This window comes from Notothenia rossii, assembly GCF_949606895.1.
Source record: "Notothenia rossii genome assembly, chromosome: 6".
NCBI classification, from domain to species: Eukaryota; Metazoa; Chordata; class Actinopteri; order Perciformes; family Nototheniidae; genus Notothenia; species Notothenia rossii.
Window position 1 is genome coordinate 18,276,945 of NC_136909.1, and position 27,293 is coordinate 18,304,237.

Sequence of the window (27,293 nt, forward strand, 5' to 3'; positions counted from 1 at the left end):
ATTCCTTTTTGACGTTAAAGCCTTTATTCTCCCAGTAAATCGCACCAAGCAAGGACAGATTTGTATAGTGAAGGTAAGGCTAAAATGCAACCAGTCAAAATGCAAGGGGTCATTATTCTGAAGCAATCTATGTACTATCAACATTTATTAGAAATTATAAAGGTGAAAGACTAAAAGGTATATTGCTTCTTTAAAGAATAGAAAAATAGCCTGGTTTTGGTTGTCAAGTGGAAACTGCTGCATGGGTCCAAACTCCCTCCATCTGCCACTCAGCATACAGGCCTTTAAATAGACAGCTATGTGAATGCAAAAGCACAACACAGGCCCCCAGGGGCTTTGGGCTTGGGATAGATTTAATGTGAGGGTCACATGGCCTGAAAAACCTTAGAGCACCCTGTGCCGAGTACATCTGAGGCAAAGAAGCCGGAGCCTGGAATCACCTGGGTCATTTGTGCTGGTAGCTTGACACAGTTTAAAAAGCCTGTTGGAAAAACTGTATTTTCCTCTGATAGACGTGGCCTCAAACTGCATGTAGGTTTTTTCTTTTTGATTTTTTGTACTGTTTGCTTTTAAAGGACCAGAAGTTGCCTCATAGAAAACCCTGTGCTAAGAGAAGCACACAGAAAACGTGATGTCCTACACATCCAAACTTCCCGCGTCCTGGAATGATACGCCTCCCCCTCGGAAGGTGGAAATTGAACTGAGTTCACCTGGATTGGCGGTGTTTGAGTTGGAAAGACTCTTGTTTACAGGCAAAGCAATCATCAGCCATGCAGACGAAGTGTGGCCAAGCCTGTATATCGGTGACCAGTAAGTTACTAACTTTTTATCCAGCCGATTGCCTCACTAAAGTGGAGCATGTCCTTGTAACTTTTTGCTGTACTATATTTTTCAAAATATTGTGTGTGAGACATTTCAACAAATATTACCCAAGTCTAGAATTTGATATAGTCCACATAGGCGTAAGAGGAACAGATCATGAATCAGATTTAAATGGGGTATGAGTAACTTAAGACCCCCCCATGTTGCATTCCACATTGGGAGTATGCGTAAACTACAGTTATGCTATGTGAGAGTTTCCACTGATGTGTTGGCATGAAAGCATGTCTCGGTCATGCATGATTCCAACTTGCATGTCTGAAATTGTCTTTGAAATATCAATTATCACTATGAAATACTTTACATGCATGTGTTTCTTCGAGAAACACCTGCTCTGTTTGTCTATATATTCGACCTGTATGTGAATTCAGAGTTTTGTGCTTTTCAGGAACAGTGCAGAGAACCGGGCCAATCTCACCAAGCATCGAGTCACACACATCCTGAATGCAGCTCACAGCAAACGGGGGGTGCAGTCAGACATCTATGAGTGCATGGAGATCACATACATGGGCATAGAGGCTCATGACTCCTGTGGCTTTGACATGAGCGTCAACTTCAGGGCAATAGCAGACTTCATCCACAGGGCTCTCAGCAGAGGAGGTGAGGGGAGGGGTAGAACTGGCAAAATAGTTTCAGATTATTAGCCGACATATACAGTTAAACTGATTCCACAGAAAAATGAATAGGTTAACTGTAGATCTAAAAGACTACAATACACTGATCTGGTCTGCAGAGTAGCTTAAGAAACTCACAAAAATCATCATTTAAATGATACATTGTACTCCTCCTATCATGATTTCTCCACTAATCCCTTTCTACTTTGTTTCAAGAAACACATATGTTTCATTTAAGCTCACAGAGACACACAGGATGCATGACTTCTTAGCTTCACCTCAGTTTATATCAAGTCTTTTGTATTTACCAAATACTTTATATCTTTATTGTGACAGTATTGTTGGGCCAACCATTCATGATTTCACAAAATCTTTACACAATGACAATTTTTATAAATAAAAGTATAAGTGGGTGGAGCCAAATAATACAAGAGTTAGGTCAATCAAGAAAATTAAATCACTTTACTGTAATTTAGCCTTTCAACTCCAGATAAGACAACTCTTACAATAATCCAAAATATGAAACAATATCTAGTCTCATTTCACTATATTGATAAAGTATAGATATAATATGTAGGGATGTAACGATATATTGAATATCGCGATATCGCGGTAAACAAATGTCTCAATACCGTCGTGAGACTGACAAAATAAAAAAATAAAAATGTTTATATATATTTTTTTTTATAATACTTTTTTTTTTTAAACCTTTGTTCAACCAGATGGTCCCATTGAGATCATCAATCTCTTTTTCAAGGGAGACCTGTCCAACATGGCAGCAAGTAGGTTACAACATGAACATAAAACAACAGATAACACAAAAGGACATCGTATTTACAGGGCTACATGTACATAGAGACATTGACAAGTACCAACAGTATATTTATATCTCGCCCTGTCAATAAGCCTCACTTTCTTGGCAAAAACTGTATTGTTTTTGAAGTGGTGGAGAGACAATGCACAGTTTTACCCACTGCTGTCACCCATGGCCAAAGCATATCTCTCTGTCCCAGCAACATCAGTACCAAGCAAGAGAGTTTTTTCCACAGCAGGGGATATTGTAAACGCCCAAACATCCCAGATTCTACCTGGAAATGTGGACATTCTCATATTCCTAAAAGATAACTTTGATGATGCTGAGTGAGTGAGTTAGAGTTGAGTTACTTGAAAAACTAAAGTGAAACTTGATTTATTCTATTGCAGGTTTTGAATAAAGATTTAACTTATGTCGGTTCACTAATTAACAGGGGAGTGAGAAAATAGACACTTAGCACTAACATGTTTTTGTAAATGCTGATGACACTGGTAGCTTGACTTGTGCTTTTATCCATGCAGTTTGATTCCATGGTTAGTCAGTAATAGTAATCATTACACAGACTTACTGCTACACGGAGGACATTTGGGAGCAGAGCAAATAGGAGGTTGAGATGATGAATAAACAAAGACAAAGTTCAGCAGCTCTGGTCAGTCTTATAAAAGGGAAGTCTCCCTCTGACCTGCCTTGCTTCCCTCGGCTTCAACCAGGAGAAGGTAAGTAAAAAGATTCAGAGAGCTCATATAACATGTTTATGTAAACACATGTTTGAATACTCTTTCAAAAGTGAAAAACTATGTTTGACATCATATGTGTGAGATGTCCGTGTGTACACCGGAAATGAAAATATTTAACATCTGCAACGTGTTACAAATGTAATGTAGAGTTGTTAGAAATTGCCATTTTTATCCCTCTTTTGATGTATTATTTTAAATTCGGGATTTTTAAAAACGATCTCATTTAAGTACTATTTATCAAGAGTTTAATGTATAATGTCAATGAGTTTAACATTCAGAAAAATCTACACATTTTCTGTGTTGTTATAAATCAAATGTCATTGACAGTAACTGAACAACCCACCTACTTATTAGATTCTAATCAAATACAAATATTCTAATTTAAACGTGTTTTAAGCCCTGATTGGTGCACAGACACACATTATATTTGCTTTCTAAATAAACCAGTATTCTCAAAACCATTGCAAAAAAAATGAAAAGAATTAGCTAAACATGGCGTGTACAGTAGGAACCTCTTCTTTGTCATTAAAGGTTTAGGAAAATATGTGTAAGGCCTTTAAAACAATATCTTTAATGTAGCTTCCAGGAAAATCAGTTGGCTATTGTTTCTCATGTAAAAAGAATTCTTTGTCTTTGCCTTGCTATTGGATTTTAGATAGTAATGGGGGACATAGAGGGGAAGACAGGCCACAAAGGTCAGTTTTGAACTCTGGAGGGGCGCCTGCTAAAGAGGCAGCCCCCCCCTCCCAGCAGCAAATATTGTGTAATCCAAATTAACAATGTACTTTTGAACTTTGGTCTTAGGTCACAATGATGCATGCCGCCTTGGGGATATGGATCTTATCAGCAGTGATCTGCGTGGGGAGAGGAGATCACCATTATGGCCACAGTCAGGGAGACCAGAACACCGGACCTGAACCCAGCGCCGCCAGCCTCTCTCTGTTGACTTCAGCAAACAAACAGTTCTCCTTTGAATTGTACAGCAAGTTAGCAGCTCATACTGACTCAGCGGGAAAGAACATCTTCTTCTCCCCAATCAGTGTGTCTCACGCCTTGGCTGCCTTGTCCGTAGGAGCACGGCGTATGACCCACAGTCAGATATTCAGCGGCTTGGGTTTCAACAGCACCCTCTTGACACAGGAAGAAGTTAATCAAGCTTTCCATAAACTTCTAGAAGAGACAAACAGCCCATCTCAGAAAGAAGTCAGCGAAGGGACTGCTGTATTTATAGACAACCGCCTCAAACCAAAGCCTGAGTTCCTGGAGACCTTGAAGCAGTCCTACTTTGCAGAGGGGTTCAATGTCGACTTCACCCAAACCGCAGACAGTGCCAATACCATCAATAAGTATGTGGAGGACAAGACCAACGGGAAGATAACGAAACTTGTCGAGGGCTTGGATCCAAGCACAGTCATGTATCTCATCAGCTACATCTACTACAAAGGTATCAGCTTTCATGAGAAGAAGATCTGTTTTTTATTTTTTTCCCACATTTAGAGCTGCAACCCCGAAGCAAAACAGCATTTTTCAATCTATTCATTCAGGGCTGTTTTGCTTTCACAGAAAAATCCACATTTTAAAAATTATTTATTCATTTTACTTACTTTTGCATCTGTAGATTTCTACTGAATCCATTTAGACTTCATCATGAATGTGAATAATCAAATACAACATTTTTTGAAAAATATGTCATACAGTAAATAAGTGTCTTAATGTAAGTAATCAACTTGTTGATTCCAAAGTGACATTGTTTATTTTAATATTTGTTACGCTATTCACTCTTAGTGTCTTGCGACTTATGCTTACACTTTGTCTCTTTGAAGGCAGTAAACTCTAGATGATTTTTTGTCATACTTTGAGCCCGAAATCTCCATTTCACTAGCAATTACGTACACCAAAGTTTTACTCCGATCTATATTCTGAAGGTTTTAACAGAGGGGTTTGTTCTTAGTTATAGCAGTCTATGTGATTCCTAAAAAAAACAAAATATCCTGTTTTAAACCCTTTATTACTTGGTCAAAATGTTAACCACAACATTTGTTTTACTACCTGCTCATCATCCAACAGGAACTTGGGCGACTCCATTTGATGCTATGCTAACCAAGGAGGACATCTTCAATGTGGATGACAACAACAAGGTTCAAAGATGTACCATTTATCCAGAATGGTTTTGAGTCTCAGTAAATATAGATAACTGAGCATCCTTGTATGTGTGTCTTTTCTGATCCAGACAACTCAAGTTTGATATTTTTGCAGGTTGCAGTCCAGATGATGAATATGGAGGACACTTTTGATTCCTATTACGACCAGGCAATCAACACGTCAGTCCTCCACCTGCCATTCAACAGCACCTACTCCATGCTGCTGATGTTGCCTGACGACATGGCAACGCTGGAGTCGACCATTTGCCCAGGGCATGTCACCAAATGGCTGAAGTGGATGAGGCGAAGGTTTGGACAAATCTAAAATCATCATCAATTTCTTGGTTTCTAACATGGAAGGTTTGACACTGTAAAAAACTCAGCTGTGTCCTGGTAGATCACTTATTTCTGTCAGAGCATAACTTATTGTTTGCCTATTTCTCATTTTATTTTAGGAGATATGATGTCTTTATTCCAAAGTTCTCCATCAGGACCTCCTACACACTGAACGATGTGCTGATCTCAATGGGAATGACCGACATGTTTAGTGATCTTGCAGATTTGAGTGGCATTTCAGAGGGGCAAAAACTGGCAGTCTCAGACGTAAGATCACATATTTCACACATATTTTCTTCCCTACATTATATCCATCTAACTTTATCTCTGTTTCACTGCAGGTTGTGCACCAAGCTACCCTTGATGTCGATGAGGCCGGAGCCACAGCTGCAGCAGCCACAGGCATCGGCATCACACTTATGTCCTTCCAGAGCATCCCTGTCTTGAAGTTCAATCGTCCATTTATGGTTACCATCGTTGAACGCATCACAGAAAACGTCCTTTTCTTGGGCAAGATCATCAACCCGAAAATCTGATGGGATAAGCAGATTTGTATTTGCTTGAGCAAAGCAGTGACATCACATATAAAAAACCCTAAAACAAACGTTGTTCTTTGGTCTTCATTTTGTGTTGCAGAAACAAAGACTATTTGTTCGTGAAGGTCAAATTAGGCTGGGATGAAAATATTAGCAACAGCTATCAGCTTTTATTACAAATGCAATCAAATTAGAGACTTTGTAGATTATTTATTAGTTTATCCTCTAACTATCTCTTCTGCAGTTTCTTCCTCACGAAAACTCATGTTTTCATGGCAGAACACTTATTTATATATTTCTCTCATATATATATTAACCCTTTTTTCTAAGATGTTTAATAAATGTGGGGTATGGGCTACTGAATAGGATATTTATTGTTAAGAGAATAATACAAAAAATTGATTTATTATGAATTAGGCATATTTCATGCAAATTATTGGTGAATTTAGGACGAATCTATAGACTCTTTATACATATTTAATCAACAATTGTGTACATATGTTTTTACGGTAGTTTGCAATAGTATTACAGATTAAGTACTGCATTGTTATGTTGTGTTTGTACTATAAATATATTTTAATTATAATACTGTCGTGCTTTAACTTGGGTAAGATTTTTTCATTAAGTATTTTTGCTTCTAAGCAAGTGTTTCTACTCTACTTCTACTTTTTGAATGTTTAAATTGTAAAAATATCTGAGTAGCCAACTTCAGAGCCATATAATAGATTATATCTATAATGGCGCTGGCCAATTTATTTCCTCCAATTCTGTTTGCCTGTAGTCTCCTCGTGGGGCTGTGGGCAGCAGCAACGCACCTCGTGTAGTCTGTTCTGCGGGAATTAACAAATCCCACGAAGAAGAAGTTTTTCGTCTTTTGATTGGACGTCTGTAAGTTTGTTTCAGACATGGCCGAAACAACGGGAGAGGGACCTCAAGGAGCACCATTTTTTAACAAGGACAGAATTAAAAACAGCCCCGAGGAAGAGGCCAAGCTGGAGACGAAGCATTTCTGGAGAATAATCGATGCTTTTAGATTGTACAGGTATAACAGTGCTTTAAAAAAAAGTACCATCCAAGTGACAATTTTTTATCAACAAACGTCCGTTAGCATAATGATTACCGTAAAGGACAGATAATAAGGTTGGGAGGGAAGGTTGCTAACTGATCATTTCATTTGTACGAAATAATTGGCTAGTGTTTATTAAGTCATCTTGTGTAGAAACAGCTATTGATGGCATTTATTTCCTAATGTTCTGACTTTAGCTCCAATCCTGTCATGGCACCACATCTTCAACATGTTCCATCCTATCTCCCTTAACACTTAAAATATACATAATGTAGTGTAGCAATCATATTTAAAGATAACAATTGTACTAATGAATAAAGGAACCATTTCGACCACACTATAGAAACACACTGCCTCCATAAGCAGTCCTAACCCCATTTTCTTCCCAGATGAGTGACCTGTGTTATCCCTCTGGGCACTCCTGACATGACACATCTTGTGAATTGTGAATTTAATTATACCTTGTCTTTTTACCAGGGTCAACATCCAGGAGCATGTCAAGCGTGCCGAGCGTCAGTTTCTGAGCCTCCCGAAGCATCACCAGGATTTGCTGCCAGATGTTTTGTCCAACCTAGCCCGGATCAGCCAGTGTGCGGACCACAACCAGGACATTATGCAGGCCATCATTCACAACAGCCTCCACATGTTTGAGAACATTGAGTACGGCGAGAGGGTAAGCTTTACTTCACCAGTTAGTATACATATAAAGTTTTCAGCTTGATTCAGTATGCATCATTAGTTCCATAGGGGCGATTTCTACAGGCATGTAGAGAAGTACATAAACAATATTATACAACAGATGTGAAAGGCAAGGAGCCAACTCTCCACATTTGTGAAATTATAAAAATAATTGATAGTCTTTGGGTAAAAAACACTACACATTAAAACAATTATGATATGAAGAAGAAAAAACATTTTGTAGAGTGCATTAAAGATGATCATTATCTTCATTATACATTTGGGCTGTAATTTACAACAACTGTTATTATTGTCTCATCATTTGTCGACTATTCATGAATTCATTAGGTTTGTGGTAGAAAAAGGAGTTAAAGATTGTTCCATGTTTTCTAAAGCCACTGAGATAACTATACGTTGTTCTGTTTACTGTCATAGAGCAGTTATGACACTAGAAAATAATCCCATTTAAGAAAGGGGAACCAATTTGGCAACACATTTTTAGTTGACAACTAATTGAATAATCCTTGTAGCTTTGTTTAAAAATTAGATAGAGGTCTGCATTTGAATCATTATGTAGTGCTGTATTTTAGATTTCTGCTGTGGTCTTTTTTTAATAAAAACGTTTCCCCCTCTATTTAACTTCCAGGAGGACCCGCGGAAGGTGCGTCCCTCTACAACGTTTGACATGGACAAACTTAAGTCCACCATAAAGCAGTTTGTCAGAGACTGGAGCGAGACTGGCCGGAAAGAGAGGGAGACCTGCTACAAGCCGATCATCCAAGAGATCCAAAAAATATTCCCAAGCGACCAATGGTAGGAAACATTCATGCTTACCCACCTGCATGCATGTCAACACATACCAATATGTGGATACTAAATGATACAAGCTAACATTTTTATTTTCTTCATGTAATAATATTTTGTTGTCATTTTGATGATGTGACTTACTCCATGTTTTCCATGTGATATGTGCATTTTGTACATTTCATTATGTCAGTGATGTATCTAAGGTGAGCGTGCTGATTCCGGGCGCTGGACTCGGCCGTCTAGCCTGGGAGATAGCACGTCTGGGTTACATCTGCCAAGGCAACGAATGGAGCTTCTTCATGCTCTTCTCTTCAAACTTTGTTCTCAATAGGTACAGTATTCACTGCCACTTCCAGCTTCCTTGACACAACATTTAGGGACTATAACCTCACACATAATTCTACATCTTAACCTTGTAAGTGATCACAAATTAAATCATGTTTCATATTCAATTGTTTGGCAGTGCATTCTGCCCTCCTGCTATGTTGAATACCACTTACATTCATCCACTTGTACATTTGGACTGCTCTATTCAGGTGTGAAAACGTGAACTCTCTGACCCTGTACCCCTGGATCCACCAGTTTAGCAACAACAAGAAATCCTCCGACCAAACACGACCAGTCACATTCCCCGATGTCAACCCTCAGAGCTTGCCACTAGATGCAGACTTCTCCATGGTAGCTGGCGACTTTGTGGAAGTGTACAGGGACCCAGGTCAGTAGCAGCTGTGTGGACGTTTTGCAATTTTTCAAATGGTCTTTCAGCCAGAGCTTTCTCCCATATTGTATGTTTCCGCAAGCTCAGCAAAACATTTGTATTTTTTGTATGTATAAAAACGTTTTGTACGGTCTTGCAAATCTTGTTATTTCTAGCTTCAATTAACCCAGAAAATATTTCGGATTATGTTTCATTATTACACTTTACAATTACCCCAAACAAAACTGACCATCCCAAACTGTTCTGTAAATGAATTTAAAATGAAATCGTTGCCGCATTGTGCACTTCGAAACATTATTCAATGTGATCATGTTATAATATATTTTCTTCTTGGGTTAGATTCCTGGGACTGTGTGGCTACCTGCTTCTTTATAGACACAGCTCATAATGTCATTGAGTATGTGGAGACTATCTGGAAGATTCTTAAGCCTGGTGGAGTGTGGATCAACCTGGGTGAGTCAACTTTTGTAAAAAAAATTAAAGAAACATATATCTTTGTAAACTTTACAGACAAATACAATTATTTCTATGTGTAGAGAACAAGGTATTTGGACTGGTTAAAAATGTTTACCACCATACACTTGCAAGTAACATATGTTTACATTATATCATAATAGGTTTTCTATCAACTTTTGCATGTATTTACTTATGTTCCTACTTTGCTCAGCTTAGTTCAAAGCTTAAATTGGGCAATTTTTGCGTTAAAGCTGCAGAACGTTCTGCTATTAAGCTTCACTTCAAAGCATTACTAATGCCATGCATTGTTTAACTTTTATCTGCAAATGAAAGAAATAACACAACAGAATGTCACTGAATAGGATGTACATGCATGTTAACCTTGTGGGTTACATTTTTTATATTGAAATTAAAGTTGTATAAAAAAAAGGTTTTACTGTTTGGGTCTCAGTAAACTTATTTCAGAGTTTAAATTCAATGTTTCTTCAGGTCCGCTGCTGTACCACTTTGAGAACATGGCCGACGAGCTGTCAGTTGAACTTAGCTACGAAGACATCAGGACAGCGATTGTCAACTATGGCTTCCATATAGAGGTAAGCAACAAAGGACTTTTATTTATATTCATGGGTTAGCATTACTGTATGTTTGTCTTCATACATCTTGTTCCAGTTGTAAAATAGTATTTCTATTTGTGCTGCAGGTGGAGAAGGAGTCAGTTCATACCACATACACGGAGAACGACCACTCCATGTTGAGATACATTTACGACTGCGTCTTTTTTGTGGCACGAAAACCTGCAGACGTGTACTGTAACGGTCGAGAAGAAGAATATGACCATCTACAGAGCACCCCACCGGCTGCTAAGTCCCCACGACGAGAAGGTACTGACACCATGACGTGACAGGAAATCATTTGGCACTTAGAGGCATACAACCATTGACTGAGCGAAGACAAGACCAACAAAAAAGAAAAAGGATACAGAAGGAAAAAAAAGCAGTGGACTAATACTTTCTTTTTTTCTGATTCATTTGGAAATCACCTTTTCATCTAAATACTCCACATCTCTTTCTAACTGGGTTTGAGGAGGTATTTACACTTGCTTGCCTTTTGCTTAAGTTGCTTGTGATCCAGCTTACACTGCCTGCGCTCTTACTAATTCTCATTTCCATTGACTTTCACTGCCTGAGAGAGAGAGAGAGAAAGAGAGTGTGTGTGTGTGTGTGTGTGTGTGTGTGTGTGTGTGTGTGTGTGTGTGTGTGTGTGTGTGTGTGTGTGTGTGTGTGTGTGTGTGTGTGTGTGTGTGTGTGTGTGTGTGTGTGTGTGTGTGTGTGTGTGTGTGTGTGTGTGTGTGTGTGTGTGTGTGTGTGTGTGAGCATTAGCTTTTGAAATATATTTATTTTTTCACATATGGTGCCAATTACTATGTTTACCTTTTCATATTCATAATCAGTCAAGACTGAAAATGTAATCCAAACCGTTTTCAGCTTTTCAAGAACATGTTGTTTTAAACTTCACTTTCATCGACTTTCTCGGTTTTTAATCACAATTTTTAATAAAGCCAAGTATTAAAAAAATATTAAACTCCAGAGTTTTATTTCTTAAGGTTTCAAATGATACAAACCCAAGCATAGCTGCACTAAATTGCAGCTCTTGAACACATTTAAAACATATGTATTTCATTTAAATGTAGGAGCAAGTACAAAAATACAACCAATAAACCTTTTTATTTTTAACAGCAGACTTTTTGTCATCGTAGGAAAGGTGCAGGTACAGGCAGTTGTAAAATAACTAATGGTTTGTAAGTTGTGACAGTGTAAAAGCATGCACAATATCTGGACCGTTAGAGAAGCTAAATGGAACTCAGCCCCCTTAATTTTATGCTTCCTATGTGTCCTCGAAAGTTTTCTTTTAAACTTGAGGGGAAAAACGGCCTTGAAAGTTTAAGCTGTCTGCATGCGTCTCCATCTGTTGCGTCGTTCTTTAACATGCCACCTGCCTTGAGCAATTGCGAACATAATCAACCTTGATCCGTGTTTATGCCGTGCTGGGTGCCTGAAATGGAAGGAATTGGGCCTTGAAATTCCTTGAATTTAGTGTTTAAGGAAGCATTGGAACCTTGTTATTTACATCTGTCTCTTTTGTTTAAGGTTCAAAAGATTTAATCAATGGATGGGAGACTGGAGATTTGTACAAGGGTTGGGGGCCACAATGGGAGGACTTATTCCCATTTATTACATTTAAAAAAGTATTTGCCTCAAAATATACTTGAAGTACCAAAAGTGGCCCATTTCAGAATGTTACATGGGTCATTCCAGAATTGGAGGACATTTTCTGTTTTGCCTATGAAATTACCATAGACTATATATAAAGGAAATTACACACAATCCATGCCCAAAATCTCCTCCTCCTCCTTGTTGACCAATCATAAACATATTTTTAATAACAGTAATTTTACAGTGAAAGTGTGTCCCTTAACATGTGCCCAACCCTGTTGAGTACAAAATGACATTAAATAAATAAACAAAACAAAAAATATAAAATAGTCTCCGTTTGAAATGACAGTTTTCAGATTATATATTTGTTAAATACGCAATTTATTTTGTATTGCTTTTTATTCTTAATGTTTTTAATAGTGCTACTTTATCGCTTCAACTATTGGCATAAACGTTCACAATCAGGTTTTGAGTCTGCCCATCTCTTTTTATGAATATAAAAGTTCCCCAAAAATAAGATTTACAGCACAAAAAAACGAACTCTTTGTTAGGATCATGGAGGATGATGAGCATGAATGTACTGCAACAGGAAGAGGGGAGGCGGTGGGCGGGGATAGAATGCGGTGCTCTACTCTGATTGGTCAAGCGGACTACCTGGCAATAAATAAACTTCCGGTACTTTTTGTTGATCGACTGAAGCATGGAGTGAAGCCACATCCTTGCTAGTAACAATATCAACTTCCCACGTGTTTTTGGTTTACTGTGATATACTATTGTGCGCACATAGCTTACGTTAATGGCGAAGAGACGCGCCGACGACACAATTCATTACGAGGCTCCATCTAAAAAGTGTTACGGTTCCCTGAGCAGCGCTGACCTGCAACTGGATAGCATGGATCCCACCGGTGGGGGTGTGAGCGACACAAAGAGGCCACATTTCTGCGAGGACAACGAGAAACAAGAAGCAGCGGCTTTTAATCGCAAACCTACGCACTTGTGCGACACCATGAAGCACGCAGCTAATGTTTCGACCGCGCAGAGGTCTGGAAAATTCCATGAACCTCACAGCTCCAGCGCGCTCTCAAACTCCAAGAAACGACCTCGAGGTGACTGCGCGAGTTCAGAGACTGTTCTCCCTAAAGCTGATGATAAAGTAAGTTAATGGCAACATCGAAAGTGTGCAGATGGTGGGTTTCTTTAGACAAAGTGTAATGGAAGTAAATGTCCACTAGATGTCTCCATTTACCCATTACATCTGGGCATTAGATCTGATTCTTTTACCAAACTTAAGTTAACAGATAGTGCAAACCTTACAACAGTACTCAACATTGATTACTGGCAAACCTGAAAACAATTCTTAAACATTTTTTACAATTTTAACTTTAATTCAAATTGTAATAAATGAACAGAATGAATGTTATATTATACATTTAAGCTTCTTTTATATCAAACATTATATATTCAGCTTTTTTCCCTTTGCAAAACCATCATCTTGAGTAACTATACTTCAATTAAAAACATGTTTTCAGTAACTGCCTACAATTTTGTAATTTAAGTATGCGGCTACTTTCTCCATCACTGTGTCTGAGCTGGTTAAATGTATGGTTCAGATTTGGTGATCTCACAGATGACGGCAAGTCTAAACAATTGTTTGTATTGCTTTGCCCATTTCTCCTGATCTCATTCCCTTTCTTTATTTCTGTCTCTCAACACGCTCAGGCGGATGAAGACCCCAACACTGAAGACTGCTCTTTCAACTGCTTCCAGTACTGGAGGGTCCCCTTGCTTAAACTGGACCTCTCACTGCTGGAAGATGCCAATGAGAATTCCCAGAGCGGAAAAGACGAGTCAAAAGTCAAAGACTCTTCTCCCTATGCCATGGAAACTTGAAAAGGACAGGAGCAAGCTAGTCTGCTCTCCTCTGTCCGTACAACAGCAGTCAAGCGTGGTGATGAAAGGGGATGCTTTTGAGCATAGAAAGTTGTACGCATCCAGATGAGATGCAACAACCTTAAGTCACCGACTGCCAAAGTTCAGTGATATTCTGTAAGCGAGCCTCGTGCAGGTTTAAGACCCCACTGAGCTGCAAAAATACTTGTGGTGACCAAAATTGTGGGGAAGTACATTTTGATGGAGAGGTTGCCCGTGCATCCTCAAATTGTAGATTGATTTTAAAGTTTCTACAGATTTGTATGAACAATATGTTGGACTGCCTTTGGTACAATTGTGACTTAGGCTTTTGGTTTTGTGTATACCTACCTTGCAAACCTGGTATTGGAACACAACAGTTCATATTATAATCATTCTATAATATCTTTCAAAGTGTACTCTATGTAAGTCATTCCTAAATTGCTGTTTGTAGATCATATGACTAAGTTGTAGATGTTGGATAGATTTTCTAAAACACCTTATTAAAGGCTTTAGTGTATGCTGTATTTTTATGTGACTGACACACTACATCACTTTTCCCAGCCATCTGTGTTCATTGGAAATATAATGGTTTTCTTATACTGTGTGATTATGTTTTTTCAATATTAGTGACACTGCCATTCCATCCACAAAAAAATTAATTAGTTCAGATTTTCAAAGGCATCCTAAAATGAAATATAATCTGTAATAACCTAAAATGTAGAGTGACATTGACAAATCTAACCATAAAGGTTAATAAAATAAAAATGTCTTTTAACTAGAATAAAATGTCAGGAACTGAAATCTCATCCACAAAAGTATTCAATGTTCTGTAGACAGTTGGATTAAATAGAGTGATGTGAATTTGCAATGATAAGGGTAAATGCAGTAGTTTACATAACATTATCTGTAGAAAACATCTAATTTAAGTAAAAAATACTAGATTAGGTGGATATTTGTGGATATATTTGATTAACATTTGTGGTTATATTAAATGGCAGCTCTGACCACAATATCCTGATTGATACATTGATGTGATGCAGGGAAGACCTATTGCTTAAGTTTACTTCTGTGTAAACGGTCTGCTTGAAATCACATACTAAATCGTAAATTGGGTAGGCACTAAACACTGATTGAGTTTGTATAGCACAGTACGATGTAAATGTGATTTGGAACACAGCCATTGTCCCTAAGCCATGTCTGTGCTTCAGATCATTGTCGTGCTGAAACGTGAACTTTTTCCTCAGTCTCCGACGACTGTTGGTTTTTCTTCAAGGACTTCTCTGTATTCAGCTAAAATCACCGTTCCTCAATTCTGACCCCCGTCCCTGCTGATGAGAAGCACCTCCATAGCATGATGTCGCTGCTACCGTGCTTCACAGAGTGATGGTATCAGCCAGAAGAGCAGTACCCGGTGTTGGCCATATAGTGCTTACTAGATAACCCTTTTCCTCTCACTATTCCAATCCTTTAAATGCCATCTGGCAAACTCAAAGCAGGCTGTCATGACTTTTCTCAAGAGTTAGGGCTGCTCGATTATGGCAAAAATCATAATCTCGATTATTTGGGTCAATAATTGATATCACGATTATTAAAAACGATTATCCATTTACTTTGAAAGCATGAATTTATTGGAGGAAAAAAATGTGAACAGTATGTTTTTAACAGTTGATTACCCTGAACTGTAAGTATAATTCAACTGAAAAACCAATAATAAAAAAATAATAGATTTCGATTACGTTGTTTTCTTAATCGTTGCAAGCCATTATCGTAATTGCGATTAAAATACGATTAATTGAGCAGCCCTATCAAGAGTGATACTTTACTGTCTAGTTTCTTCCATCCCTGCAAAGGAAATGCAAAATGGACCCTTTGGTTCTTGGTTGCCTCCCTGACCAAAACTCTTCTTGCCTGGTTACTTGGACTCTCAACTCCAGGAAGAGCCTTGGTTGATCCAAACCTTCACAATTATTGAGGTCACTTTGCTCCAGGAAACACACGCAGCTCTTTCATTAGGCTTGAGCAGCAGCCCGATAGATTAATCTGTCCTAAACAAATCCCTACCTTTCCATGAGCACAGTTTACTGCTCATCAAGATGACATGTTGCACTTTTTAGAGATGGCTTTATATCCATGGCTTCATCTATGCCTTGCCACAATTATATGGCGAAGGTTTTCAAATAGTCCCTTGTCTCTGAATTGGTTTGTCCTCACAGATAGTGTGAATTCTAAGTCCTTTTTGAATGATGTCCAATCAATTTAATTTGACACAGGTGAACTCCAATCAAGTTAAATATGCTTTAATCATACTGTATATACATACTTTAATTAAGCGAACGGGATGCACCCGAACACCTTTGGGGTGCAAAGGGTCTAAATATTTGAAGATTTCTTTTTTCAGGTAGCCTAATGTGAAAACAATCATTTTGCATATTGAGTGTTGTTTGATAGGTATTATGCTATCAATTTTAGATGAGTATTTTTACATTGGTCTACAACACATTAAAGTGTGCAAAAGTGTTTTGTTAAACCAATATCTGCTGCTGATGCGACTCCAGTTTACTAAGTGTGTGGCTACCTGAGAGGGCGCTGACAAAAACATATGAGTTGAATGTCAATTTGTATGCTTCCTTTTTGCCTGCTTTCACCCATTACATCCCATGAATGAGACATGAGCAGGATGAAGGACACAATGGTCGCTCCACAGTTTTTTGAAGGAGTCCTGCATGTGTTTGAAGGAGGAGGTCATGAACTCCTTAGACAGGCTCTCCATGCCCTTTGGACCCGCGGCCGCGGCTGATAAAAGGCCACTCAGTCCTTGTCAGGGAAATAATAATAAAGTGGTGGGATTTGAAGATACACTCATACATGAGACGCGTTTCCCACTGTGTGTACTGCGATGGTAAGTTATAACTTTAACTTATACCCACTGAAGATGCCAGCTTGTTTAAAGTTGAAAAACAGCTCAGCTATAGTCATTTATGACAGTTATAAAACTATTTATTAAACGCTACTTATTAGTCGCTGGCGTTAGCAAATAGCATGTTAGCAACGGTCCATTGTGATTTTAAGGAACTTAATGTCATGTAGCTTTGTAAAACCAATTTGCTTTTTGTCTCCAGCATAAACTTTAGATAATTTATTTCTACAGCGTAGGTTTACATGTAAAGCTATATAATTCAGTAAAGACCTTTAATTGGAGATTGACATTAACGTAGTAAAAGTTAAGCTAGGCTAATGATACTTAAATGTATTTAGATTCTGTGAAACTATATAGTTCAAGAAAATGTCAGAGCAAAATATTGTGCGTTTATGTAAAATTGCCATTTGATGTTGCCAGTTACTAGCAGATAATAATGTCTGCATGGTAGGCTATGGAATAAAACAACAAAAGTAATTAAGAGTTAGTTAACAACAGAGTTGTAATGATGTTTCTTATGACAATTGTGTTAGTATTGTTCATTTAAAAAGTATTACTTAAGGTTTATGCTGTCTCACGTTTGGCGACCTCTTTTATTATGTTAACACTTTAATATTAACACGTGTATGGCCTTAAATCTCTAGCAGAAGAAGTATCTTTATTCAGGCATCACTCACATTAAAATGTAATGTACTAATAAGGCAAAGGCAAATCCTACATACCCTACATTCCTACCCATTTAAGCTTCCTCTAGAAATTATAACAAATAGAAAATAAAACCATTAAACAGCTCTATTAACCATTCTTCTGATAACCATAAGTGAGTTACTCATTCCTAAATGTACATCAGCAATATTTGGTCATTTAAGCCCAACAATAGAAAAAACATCTCCTTTAGTTCCTTTCCTTTCTATATATTTACGTATTTATTCATATGTCTCTTAAGCTTTTTGTACAGTACACTTACAAACATCCCTTTGCATACATATACTGAAACGCCCCTTTGTACACACTGTGACAGTAATTTAGTTTTAGCTCTGAACATTATTTGCCTATTCATTATAAATCATGTCATACATTTCATAGCATAAGGTTTTATGATTATAAGTTTTGTGCAATCAAATCATCAAGCCAAAAGATACATCCTCTTTTTGTATAAATAATATTACATAACTAACTATATGGATATGCATAAGTTCCCGTACAGAGCACACAATCTTGCTTAAGTTGATTTATGCAAATGGTAAACTAGTTTATTGTCTCTTAGAATAATATTTATTTTAACAACAATGCGAGTTAAAGCGGCTACACATCAGGCCCCTGTTTAGTGTTTACACAGTCGACCCAGGGAGGCTGCACACATCTTCCGGCCATGTGTACTAATCTCAGGAAGGGGATGTGTGTATGTTTCCTACCAACAATTCTCTAGTCAGTAAGGCCATTGTTAAACATGTCTGGGAAACGGACTACAGGGGCAGCACAGATCTTGGGAGACCAAGCGTAGCATGAAGCAAAGACTGCTGTGAAATTGAATGAGAGGTTGATTGTTATATGTCACATCCCGTCAGTGTTTTCAAGAGTGCAGTTCGGGTTTCTAAGACGGGAGGGGAGGGACCTGCAGTTAGTTCCCTGTGGGTCCGGCATGTAGTCTGCTGCCGGCACTGAAATGAGCTTCACTGAGAAGGTCACCGATTGTTATTGTTGTTCAGGAATAGTGTTTTTTTCTTGCTGGAGGATGAGTTTGCCGTTATAAGATAAGCTGCTCCAGGATCTGTGTACTGTAAGTAAATACTTTCTCTTCTTATTCCAGTCACGAAAGTCATGGATTGAGGAGACCTTCTTCAAGAGAGAGTGTGTGAAGTTTATCCCTTCATCTTGGGACCTGCATAGGTAAACAGATTGCATTGATAATCTTCCAAGAAGGTGTTTAAAGTACAAGTTTTTACGATTCTCAGAAGAAATAAATCTGTGTTAGTAAGTAGTAAGTACATAGTATGATACAAACGCCAGTGCTTGGAAACACATTTTTGAGAGCAAAACTATTTGGCACCCAGCCTTTTACTTCCAGGAATAGAGACCATGTGGATTCTTTGATAATGTGTTATTTCCTGTTTCTTACAGATGTATTCCCGTATGTCAAGTATGCCAAAACTTGATCAGGTATAATCAAATAATTCTGTGTTTATTTATGTGTGTGCTCATACCATCTGAAAACCCACTGCATTTCCCTCCTCTGCCCCACCCCCTTTTCCAATGAAGCTGTTTTCTATTAATGCGTCTCTTTTTCCCACACCCTTTATTTGATAATTTTCCCTTTTTCCTCTATTTTCTTATTATTTCTTCTATGTCTTAGTTTGAATGACATCACATACTTAGAATAAAACTTAGTGTCAAGGGAATAGTAAGGTATTGTATTGTGTTTCCATACCATATAAAGGAAAGGGGGAGGAATAAATGTGGCCGGGCTTAAATAGGTCAGGTGCATGATTGTCAGGTGTCTGTGAATTTGACCAACCATACCTTTTTAATTTGGGGTGCTTTACAAGCAAGTACCTGCTTTTGATAGTTAAAATGAGTGAATGTTGTGTAGACAGAACAGTATAAATGACTCTGAATTCCTCCACCGCCCGCTATGCTCAATTACACAATCTGTCATTGGCCAGATGTTGTTGTGGCCGCCTGATGGGAGAGCACTCTTGGCGAGAGTCCCTTCCCCCCATATCCCTCTATCCTGGGCCAGGACAGGACCTGGTAGAGGACTGGTCCATGGAGCAACACACCAAAGCCAGTCCCACCAATGCCTATGGGACCGTAGACTTCCAGGACACTGCCACACGTGTCTGCAGGGCCAAGGTCTGTGCGTCTAATAACTGTACACAACATGGTTTTCTGGGGCAAAGAAAAAAAGATTCTTTCCTCAATTACGACACCACATTTATATAACTTAACTCCCTTTATCTATAAGAGAATACTACAAAAGTGAAGGTAAATGCTTTTTAGAGACTGAATATACACACAATTGGCTTATGTTTGTTGTCTAAACAGGCTTTGGCTTGCTATGATCTAAGATAGTGTCTGCTACACAAAACAGTCACACTAGCAGCACTTGAGAAAAGACGAAAAAAAGTTTCAAATGTTTCCTGTGCAGTATGTCCGTGTGGCTGTGGACTCCAAGCCAGAGGTGCTGCTGCAGCTGATGCTGAGGGAGTGGCAGATGGAGAGACCCAAGCTGCTCCTGACTGTGCAGGGGGGGTCAGAAAACTTCACCCTGCCTCTTAAAGTCAAGCAGGCCTTCAGCAAAGGGCTGATCACCGCTGCAATCAGCACCGGGGCATGGATACTCACTGATGGCATTAACACAGGCAGGTGTTAAAGATGGTTGTAAGATCTGTGTGTGGGATATCCTGTATCACTATGAACACAACTTGCACTGTTATCAAATATACACTCACAAGCATGGCAGTTTAAAGGGGTAGATGGATAGTTTGAAGTGAGTTGTATGAGGTACAAAATGATTTAGATTGTTCGAGGTGGGTGTTTCTTAAAGGTGGACAAATTACATTTGCTACTACCCTTGTACACAGCAGCACATTGCTTAGCTTCTGTGCTATAACTCTGGTCTGCTTCTACAAACTGGGGGCCTGACAGCAACCATCTTCTGTAGGTCATACACTGAGAATGGATAAGTATTTTCTACGACTGCACTTTAAACAATAACTATCCCTTTAATATCATAACAAGTATCATCTTATCAGTGTTGGGTCTGGTGTGAAACGGTTAAAAAGCCCCATGTTGCATCATGCCTGTATAATGTTTGCAAAGGGTTCAATTTTGAACTGCGTGCCATGTACCTTTCTGTACATATGAGTGTAATTCCTGATCATTCTCTTGGCCTGTGTAAACTCAGGCCTCTTCATTTGTAAGGATTTCAGTCCATTCATTCTCAATGTCCCTGGGTCTGAACTGTGGGGTGTAGATGTGTGTTTTGTCCATGTGTTTGCAGTTGCATATTTAGAAACATGAATGTTAAGCAGCAGCAAAATGGTTTGAATAATGCTTTTCCTGGTTTATACCGTGGAATTGTGTATTTACTGTTCATTCAGCTGCTCTTTGCACAGGTGTGTCCAAGTATGTGGGCGAGGCTGTGAAAACATTTGGGGGCCACAACCTGAGGAAGAGAAACACAGTCGGCATCACACCATGGGGAGTCATTCACAACAACTCAGACCTTGTAGGCAGAGATGTGAGAACTAAATACGTACATCACTTTATCAACAACATGTGTCAATATTGGTAACGTATCCCAGTGCTTTGTGTCACTATGAGTGACTCCTGGTGGGCTCTGGATGTGACTTTCTCTCGACACGGTTTAGGTATTCAGGCCCTACCAGCCCCTGGGCAACCCGTTGACCAAGAGAGCCTGTCTTAATGGGTTCCACTCCCACTTTCTGTTGGTGGACGATGGGACGCTGGGAAAACATGGCTGCCATCAAGGCCTCAGGAGGAAGCTGGAGAAACACATACAACTACAGAAGATACACCCTCGTGAGTCAGTGTGTGTAATGTACATGTAAAGAAAGAAAAGCTCAGGAGTTTGATGTGACTGATGTTATCTCACCCTCTCCTCCATCTTCTTTGTAGGGCTGAACCAAGGAGTGCCTGTGGTGTGTGTGGTGGTGGAGGGAGGCCCTGCCATTGTGTCCACAGTGTTGGACTATGTTAGCAATGTCCCCCCTGTGCCAGTGTTTGTGTTCGAGGGGTCGGGCAGGGCAGCTGACCTGCTCGCCTTTTTGCACAAGCAGACTGCTAATGACAGGTATGCATGCTTTGATCACTAAATCTACAGTTAGTATGTCTAATGGATCTACCTAAAAGTGTAACATTAATGTTGACTTTGATAATGTTTCTACATAGCCGCTGTTTAACCTGGGTGACTGTTTAAAAAAAAGCTGCTACGATGTCTTGAGAGGACCAAAATTTCAGTTAGTTATTTAATCGACTTTTTGCAACCAGATATTCATTCATTTTAATAATGTTAATGAGGTCAATGCCAGTTTGTGTAAAAAATGCCAAAAATAGATATAGATATATATATATTTTTTGTGATCACATTTTTTAATTTATTAAACAAATGGTACAATCAATAACATAAAATGCAATACTGTACAAAAACAGCACAAAACTAAAGAAATAAACAAAACCCAGTGACGTCCCTAACCCACCCACCCACCCCCCACCCATCCAGATCACCATCCCCATTAGATAGTTATCCTAATATGCTCTTGAGGTTCACAATGAGCGAAGTCCACATCTCTATTGTTGACTCATTTGCCCCATGTACCCGGGCTGTCGATACTTCTAGATACGATATGTCCAGATATGTTAGAACCCAGACCATAGATATATATTTCTGTATGCCAAATGCTAGGGGGAATTTTCATTTTTTTCATTATTGTTTTTTATTACAGTCCTGGATATGTCAATAGGTGGCAACAACATTCAGACGCGTTTAAAAAATGTCTGAAGTATTAGAGTGTCGAGATAGCAGATAAATATGTTTCAATTGGGACATTGCTGTCCCAAAATGTCTCAAGTGAGTGAGAAGCATAATTGAGTAGACATGTCACAAATATAACTTTTACTGCATTTATCAGGCAGTTGGATGCTGACATCAAAGAGGACTTCCTTTTGAGGATTGGAGACGTGTTTAGAGTCGAGATGGCAGAAGCCTCTCAGCTCTACACTCTCCTCCTGCAGTGTATGGATCACAGACAGTCTGTAAGTGTAACATACAAAAAGTCAAATATTGTGATTCATACATGCACTACTCCCATGAACTCAATATGTTGTTGTTTTTAAACAACAGATAACCATCTTTGACTCAGAGTCAGACGACCATGCTCTAGCCGATGCAGCCATTTTGACAACCAGTCTCAAGGGTACTTATATTTCTCCTTTTTATTGTGACAATAGACATTTTCACCACATACTTTTGACATGTTATAGCTGGAAAACCAAAGGTGTAACAATCAAAGCATTCTTTATAGGTTTATTTGTACAAGGTCTGTTAATTTGCAGGCCGAATCGCCCATTAGACTGTATGGTGCACTTGAATCGAACTACAATCATTATGTTAGACCTGGGATTTTTCTCAAATAAAAAGGTCAGCGTTGAGAAAGTTAGTTAGGGTAAGTATGCAGCGATATTTTATTTCATTTGATGTTTTCGTGAAATGTATTTGGCTCATAAAAATGCACAACTCAAGGGAAAAAAAGGAGAAATACAGCAATTCACAATTCAAAACTGAATCTCCATTTACACATCCCATGACCGAAAAAGGAGCAGGGAGAGGATACATCTTTTGTTTCTTGCCCCTTACTCAAAACATATATAGAAACTAGAAATACATGGTCTGTCCATTACTTAATAACATATACTTACAGTAACAGTATAAGTGCAATCAGGTGATATGCACAATATTTTAACAGATAAGCGTTCTGTTGTATTCTTTTTGTTCGGCGTGATGGACAGGCACCAAGGCAAGCCCTGCAGAGCAGCTGAGCATGGCTCTGGCCTGGGACCGGGCTGACGTCGCACAGAAGGAAGTTCTAGTGTACGGACAGCATTGGCCGGTAAGACTGGCTCTGCGAATCACTAATGTATCTGTGCTTTTATAATATATTATATCATCTTCATATTTTAAATCTAATAACTGTATGCTGGATTTAGGTGGGTTCCTTGGAGCAGGCCATGCTGGATGCTCTGGTGATGGACCGGGTCAGTTTTGTCAAACTGCTGATCGACAACGGCATGACTATGAGCCGCTTCCTTACCGTGGATCGCCTCGAGGAGCTCTATAACATGGTTATTATAATATCTATATTTACACCAAAGAAAATGACTAGATGTAAAGGCCTACTTGCCAATATACTGAATTCGGTTTCTGATATATGTTATCTACTCGACTCTCCATTATTGTCACAATGTTTTATTTACATATCTCAGTGGAAATGTAAAGTTAAACAACATTTACTGAAATCAAAAGAATGAACAGTATTTGTTTTAGAATACACTTTCACCCCATGGTACTTTTGTTTGTCTTGTCATTTTATTTACTGGATGTTTTCCCTTAGCTCGCACTTTGCTTCACAAACAAGAAATGCAGTTATTTTATTTGTGACTCTTGAAGCAAAAATACCATAACTGTCGCTGTGATTGAAATCAAAATAATACTTTGTAAGTGTTTTGGAGAAGTATTCTCTGCGTACCCTGGTCAACTGCACTCAGGGTACTTTCCCAGTTGTTGTTCTGGGATGCATTTGAGATCACAAGGCTTTTTGTCATCATTACACTCAGTCTTGGCTTTCTCCGCACTGCCTTTCTCTTTTGTGTATTAAAGCCTGTTTATTTATTCATAACTCTGGGATAATAAGTCCCCCTTAAGAAACAAGCTAAGGATCCCAGGACTGCTTCTGTGTATGCAATATGCAACGGTGTTAACAAGTAACCAGTAGATCTCTGGTTGTTGATATTTTCCGTTTATTTGTTTGTTTCTCCTGAATAATAATAGTCGTTTTTTTCCGCAGCCACAGGGGCAGACCGACTGTTTCTTGCATCACCTTGTTGAAGATGCCACGAAGGTGAGTAATGAGAACGTATTAAATCATATACATATTAAAATAAAGAAAGCACTGTTTACTCAGACATTCTCAGCCATTTCACCAATATCAGCTGCATTTATGTTATTATTTCTTTCTAAGTGTACCATGGCAACCATATCTACATTATGCCTTTAATCTCATCTCTGTCTGTGTGTGTGTGTGTGTGTGTGTGTGTGTGTGTGTGTGTGTGTGTGTGTGTGTGTGTGTGTGTGTGTGTGTGTGTGTGTGTGTGTGTGTGTGTGTTTGTGTGTGTGTGTTGTGTTTGTGTATGTGAGTAGACTTCTCTTCCCATAGGTTACCGTCTCTCTCTCATTGACATGGGCCTGGTGATCGAGTACCTAATAGGAGGAGCGTACCGCAGCACCTACACACGCAAACACTTCAGAGCTGCCTACAGCCGCCTGCAGGATAAAGTGAGCCCTGATTAATAGAGCTCTTTTTTCAAAAATGCTTTGACTTGGTTCCTGTCTTGGGATTATTAATTGCGATTGACCTTTTGTACAAATCTCCTCATTGTTGTTTCTGTGTTTGTGTATAGGAGGGCAGACAGGGCAGTTCCGCCCCCCTTTCTAGACAGAGACGGGGATTACCACAGATCTCTACCAAGGGCAGGACCGTCCAGGACCTGCACTTTTTCAGAACAGCTCAGCCATACAAACTCAAGGTTGGTGGGGAATATCATGGAGGAATTGAATTGATGGCCAAAGGTCAATGTCACTGGGACCCCAAAAACATGGCCAAATCAATCACTAACATGCTAATTAAGACACAAATGTCAAATTGTATAAAAACATATCATCATGATATTTTTGACAGGCATGGATGTTATGCACGTTTACAGATTCTCTTAGGCTACAAGGCTGTAATGTTATTGGATTAAGTATCTGCACCTGTATAATTCATTGTTTGTTAAGCAATCATATTGTTTCTAGAAAGCACCTTTTGGTTATCTAATGCGGCCTTATGTTATATCATACATTTTTTTGCCTTTCTGTCTCACTCTCTTTACTCTTTTGTATTTCCCTACAACATTTCTCCTTCTTTTTCACATTCCCTTATGTTTTGATTTGTGGATACCTCGAATTTTCCATGTAGGAGCAGGATTTTTCAACGGGGAACAGTCGAGAGGTCAACTCGATCCCGGGCCTTGTTAATGCTCCACTGCTGATAGCCTTCAACTTCAACGACGTGTTCGTATGGGCTGTGTTTCATCAGCGCCAGCAGATGGCGCTGTTCCTGTGGCAGCACGGCGAGGAAGCGCTGGCCCGCGCTACAGTGGCCTGTAAGCTTTACCGCTCCATGGGCTTTGAGGCGAGGCAGGGAAGTATGGACGACAACATCTCAGAGCGATTTAAGAAATACTCTCTGTGAGTCAGTGTGGGTTTTTCTGTCTGTGTCAGTAGACAATCTATGGGGACAGTTGCAACCAAATAAAGATGTGTCGTAACATGATAAAAAAAAAAACCCAATCAATAATGTCCACCTTTTCTCAGTATTTGATTGTGTAGTGTGATTCGGTGCATTTCAAGTTCTTGCGTCTTGAATTTACCAGTAGTATTGGCGGGTTAATCTTCTGATGATTATAAATATAATAGTTTTTTTATATTATGCACATATTGCAATTGTTTGTATAAAAACATGCACATCATTGCATGTGCCTCCTGTCTCTGTGTCTTAGTGAGTTTGGTCAGCTGGCGGTGGACATGTTAGACTGTGCGTTTCGTCAGAACGAGCAGATGGCCATGAAGCTGTTGACTTCAGAGATGGAGGCATGGAGCCACTTCACCTGTCTGCAGATGGCTGTCTCCTCATGTCACAGACCATTCGTCTCACACTCCTGCACTCAGACGCTGCTCACAGACCTCTGGACCGGTCCGCTCAACATGAGGAAAAACTCCTTTGTGAAGGTACATAGAGTTGACAGATTTCATCCTTGTCTTAGTCTATGATGTATTTGTATCACAGTAAAAGACAAATGAATACTTAATTCATAGAATGGTTTTTGGAGAGCGCAGTCCTCCAACAAAGGCAAATGCTGCATTCAAGTGCTTCTTGATGGCCCTGTTTCCCTGAGTTTGGAAGTGGTTGTTCTGTGTATTTATGACCTTGGACATTTGGAAAGAAAATCGATGTATCAAATTGAGCGGGCATTCAGATACATTTTTCCCAGTAAGAAACTACATTCCCCAATATTGAAATGCAGCACAATTGCCCTTTCTCTCAAAGTTAACAGAAGTGAAACTCAGTTTGTTAAAGCCCTGTGATTCAGATCCTTTCCTAAATGTCAAGGGTTCTTACTCAGTCCATGCGTCACCCTTCTGCCTAGTTCCATAAACATCTTGCCAGTCATTTTTATGTAATTTGCTGACAGATAGGCAGACTGGTATAAAACTTGACTTAAAGTGGACCTATCATACTATATTTGAAATATACTGTATATTGTATTGTATATTGTGGAAAGAAAATCGATATATCAAATTGAGCGGGCACCAGCCCATGTTTTATACCTATATCAAACATGTCTGTGAAGTTTTTTTTTCTAAATACCAAACAGATCATGCATTTTAGCCATGCCTCATTTAGCTCTATTTGCTCTTTTCCAGCCCTGTTTTTGCAAGGGCTGATTCTGCTTTGGTGGCAGACTACAGCGCCACTTACAGGCCTGGCATATGTACTACAGCGTCTCCAGCGCTTTCAAGCGGTCTCTCATTCCCCTGATAGGTGGAGAGTTGCCCATATAGGCGGAGCACCCCTTTTCTGACGTCATAACAATTCAAATAATAATCAGCTCCGTTGCAGCCCTGTTTTT

The 27,293-nt window shown here is 39.1% G+C and overlaps 5 protein-coding genes across 6 annotated transcripts in view; all 5 read left to right on the top strand.

The window, feature by feature from the left end:
• The first annotated feature begins 394 nt into the window (after positions 1-394).
• On the top strand, positions 395-2,731 carry LOC307045047 (dual specificity protein phosphatase 26-like). The gene is made up of 2 exons (XM_079690521.1): positions 395-810; positions 1,268-2,731. The coding sequence occupies exons 1-2, from the start codon at positions 632-634 to the stop codon at positions 1,521-1,523; spliced, it is 435 nt and encodes a 144-aa protein (XP_079546647.1). The 5' UTR covers positions 395-631; the 3' UTR covers positions 1,524-2,731.
• Positions 2,732-2,886: 155 nt separating this feature from the next.
• Positions 2,887-6,125, top strand: LOC307045044 (serpin A3-5-like). The gene is made up of 6 exons (XM_079690517.1): positions 2,887-3,023; positions 3,849-4,488; positions 5,112-5,182; positions 5,301-5,494; positions 5,641-5,788; positions 5,863-6,125. The coding sequence occupies exons 2-6, from the start codon at positions 3,855-3,857 to the stop codon at positions 6,055-6,057; spliced, it is 1,242 nt and encodes a 413-aa protein (XP_079546643.1). The 5' UTR covers positions 2,887-3,023; positions 3,849-3,854; the 3' UTR covers positions 6,058-6,125.
• An 803-nt stretch (positions 6,126-6,928) lies between these two features.
• Positions 6,929-12,160, top strand: carnmt1 (carnosine N-methyltransferase 1). 2 transcript variants are annotated; one of them, XM_079690519.1, is made up of 8 exons: positions 6,929-7,099; positions 7,601-7,796; positions 8,448-8,614; positions 8,799-8,939; positions 9,196-9,323; positions 9,666-9,779; positions 10,272-10,375; positions 10,483-12,160. In XM_079690519.1, exons 1-8 carry the CDS (start codon positions 6,963-6,965, stop codon positions 10,681-10,683), a joined length of 1,188 nt encoding a protein of 395 aa, XP_079546645.1. In that variant the 5' UTR covers positions 6,929-6,962; the 3' UTR covers positions 10,684-12,160. The 2 variants fall into 2 exon arrangements, with proteins under 2 accessions (XP_079546645.1, XP_079546644.1); XM_079690518.1 differs by having other exon boundaries at positions 6,934-7,099; positions 9,145-9,323; positions 10,483-12,155.
• A 500-nt stretch (positions 12,161-12,660) lies between these two features.
• On the top strand, positions 12,661-14,423 carry LOC307045046 (uncharacterized protein). The gene is made up of 2 exons (XM_079690520.1): positions 12,661-13,148; positions 13,715-14,423. The coding sequence occupies exons 1-2, from the start codon at positions 12,792-12,794 to the stop codon at positions 13,883-13,885; spliced, it is 528 nt and encodes a 175-aa protein (XP_079546646.1). The 5' UTR covers positions 12,661-12,791; the 3' UTR covers positions 13,886-14,423.
• A 3,981-nt stretch (positions 14,424-18,404) lies between these two features.
• trpm6 (transient receptor potential cation channel, subfamily M, member 6) overlaps positions 18,405-27,293 on the top strand; it is a 20,434-nt gene continuing 11,545 nt past the window's right edge. The window contains 17 exon segments of the mRNA XM_079689853.1: positions 18,405-18,507; positions 18,634-18,713; positions 18,945-18,983; positions 19,487-19,676; positions 19,972-20,185; positions 20,942-21,066; positions 21,197-21,368; positions 21,465-21,639; positions 22,478-22,601; positions 22,690-22,762; positions 23,355-23,455; positions 23,553-23,687; positions 24,410-24,463; positions 24,763-24,897; positions 25,023-25,148; positions 25,580-25,851; positions 26,163-26,391. Coding sequence (XP_079545979.1) covers positions 18,490-18,507; positions 18,634-18,713; positions 18,945-18,983; positions 19,487-19,676; positions 19,972-20,185; positions 20,942-21,066; positions 21,197-21,368; positions 21,465-21,639; positions 22,478-22,601; positions 22,690-22,762; positions 23,355-23,455; positions 23,553-23,687; positions 24,410-24,463; positions 24,763-24,897; positions 25,023-25,148; positions 25,580-25,851; positions 26,163-26,391 — 2,262 coding nt within the window. The 5' untranslated portion in view covers positions 18,405-18,489.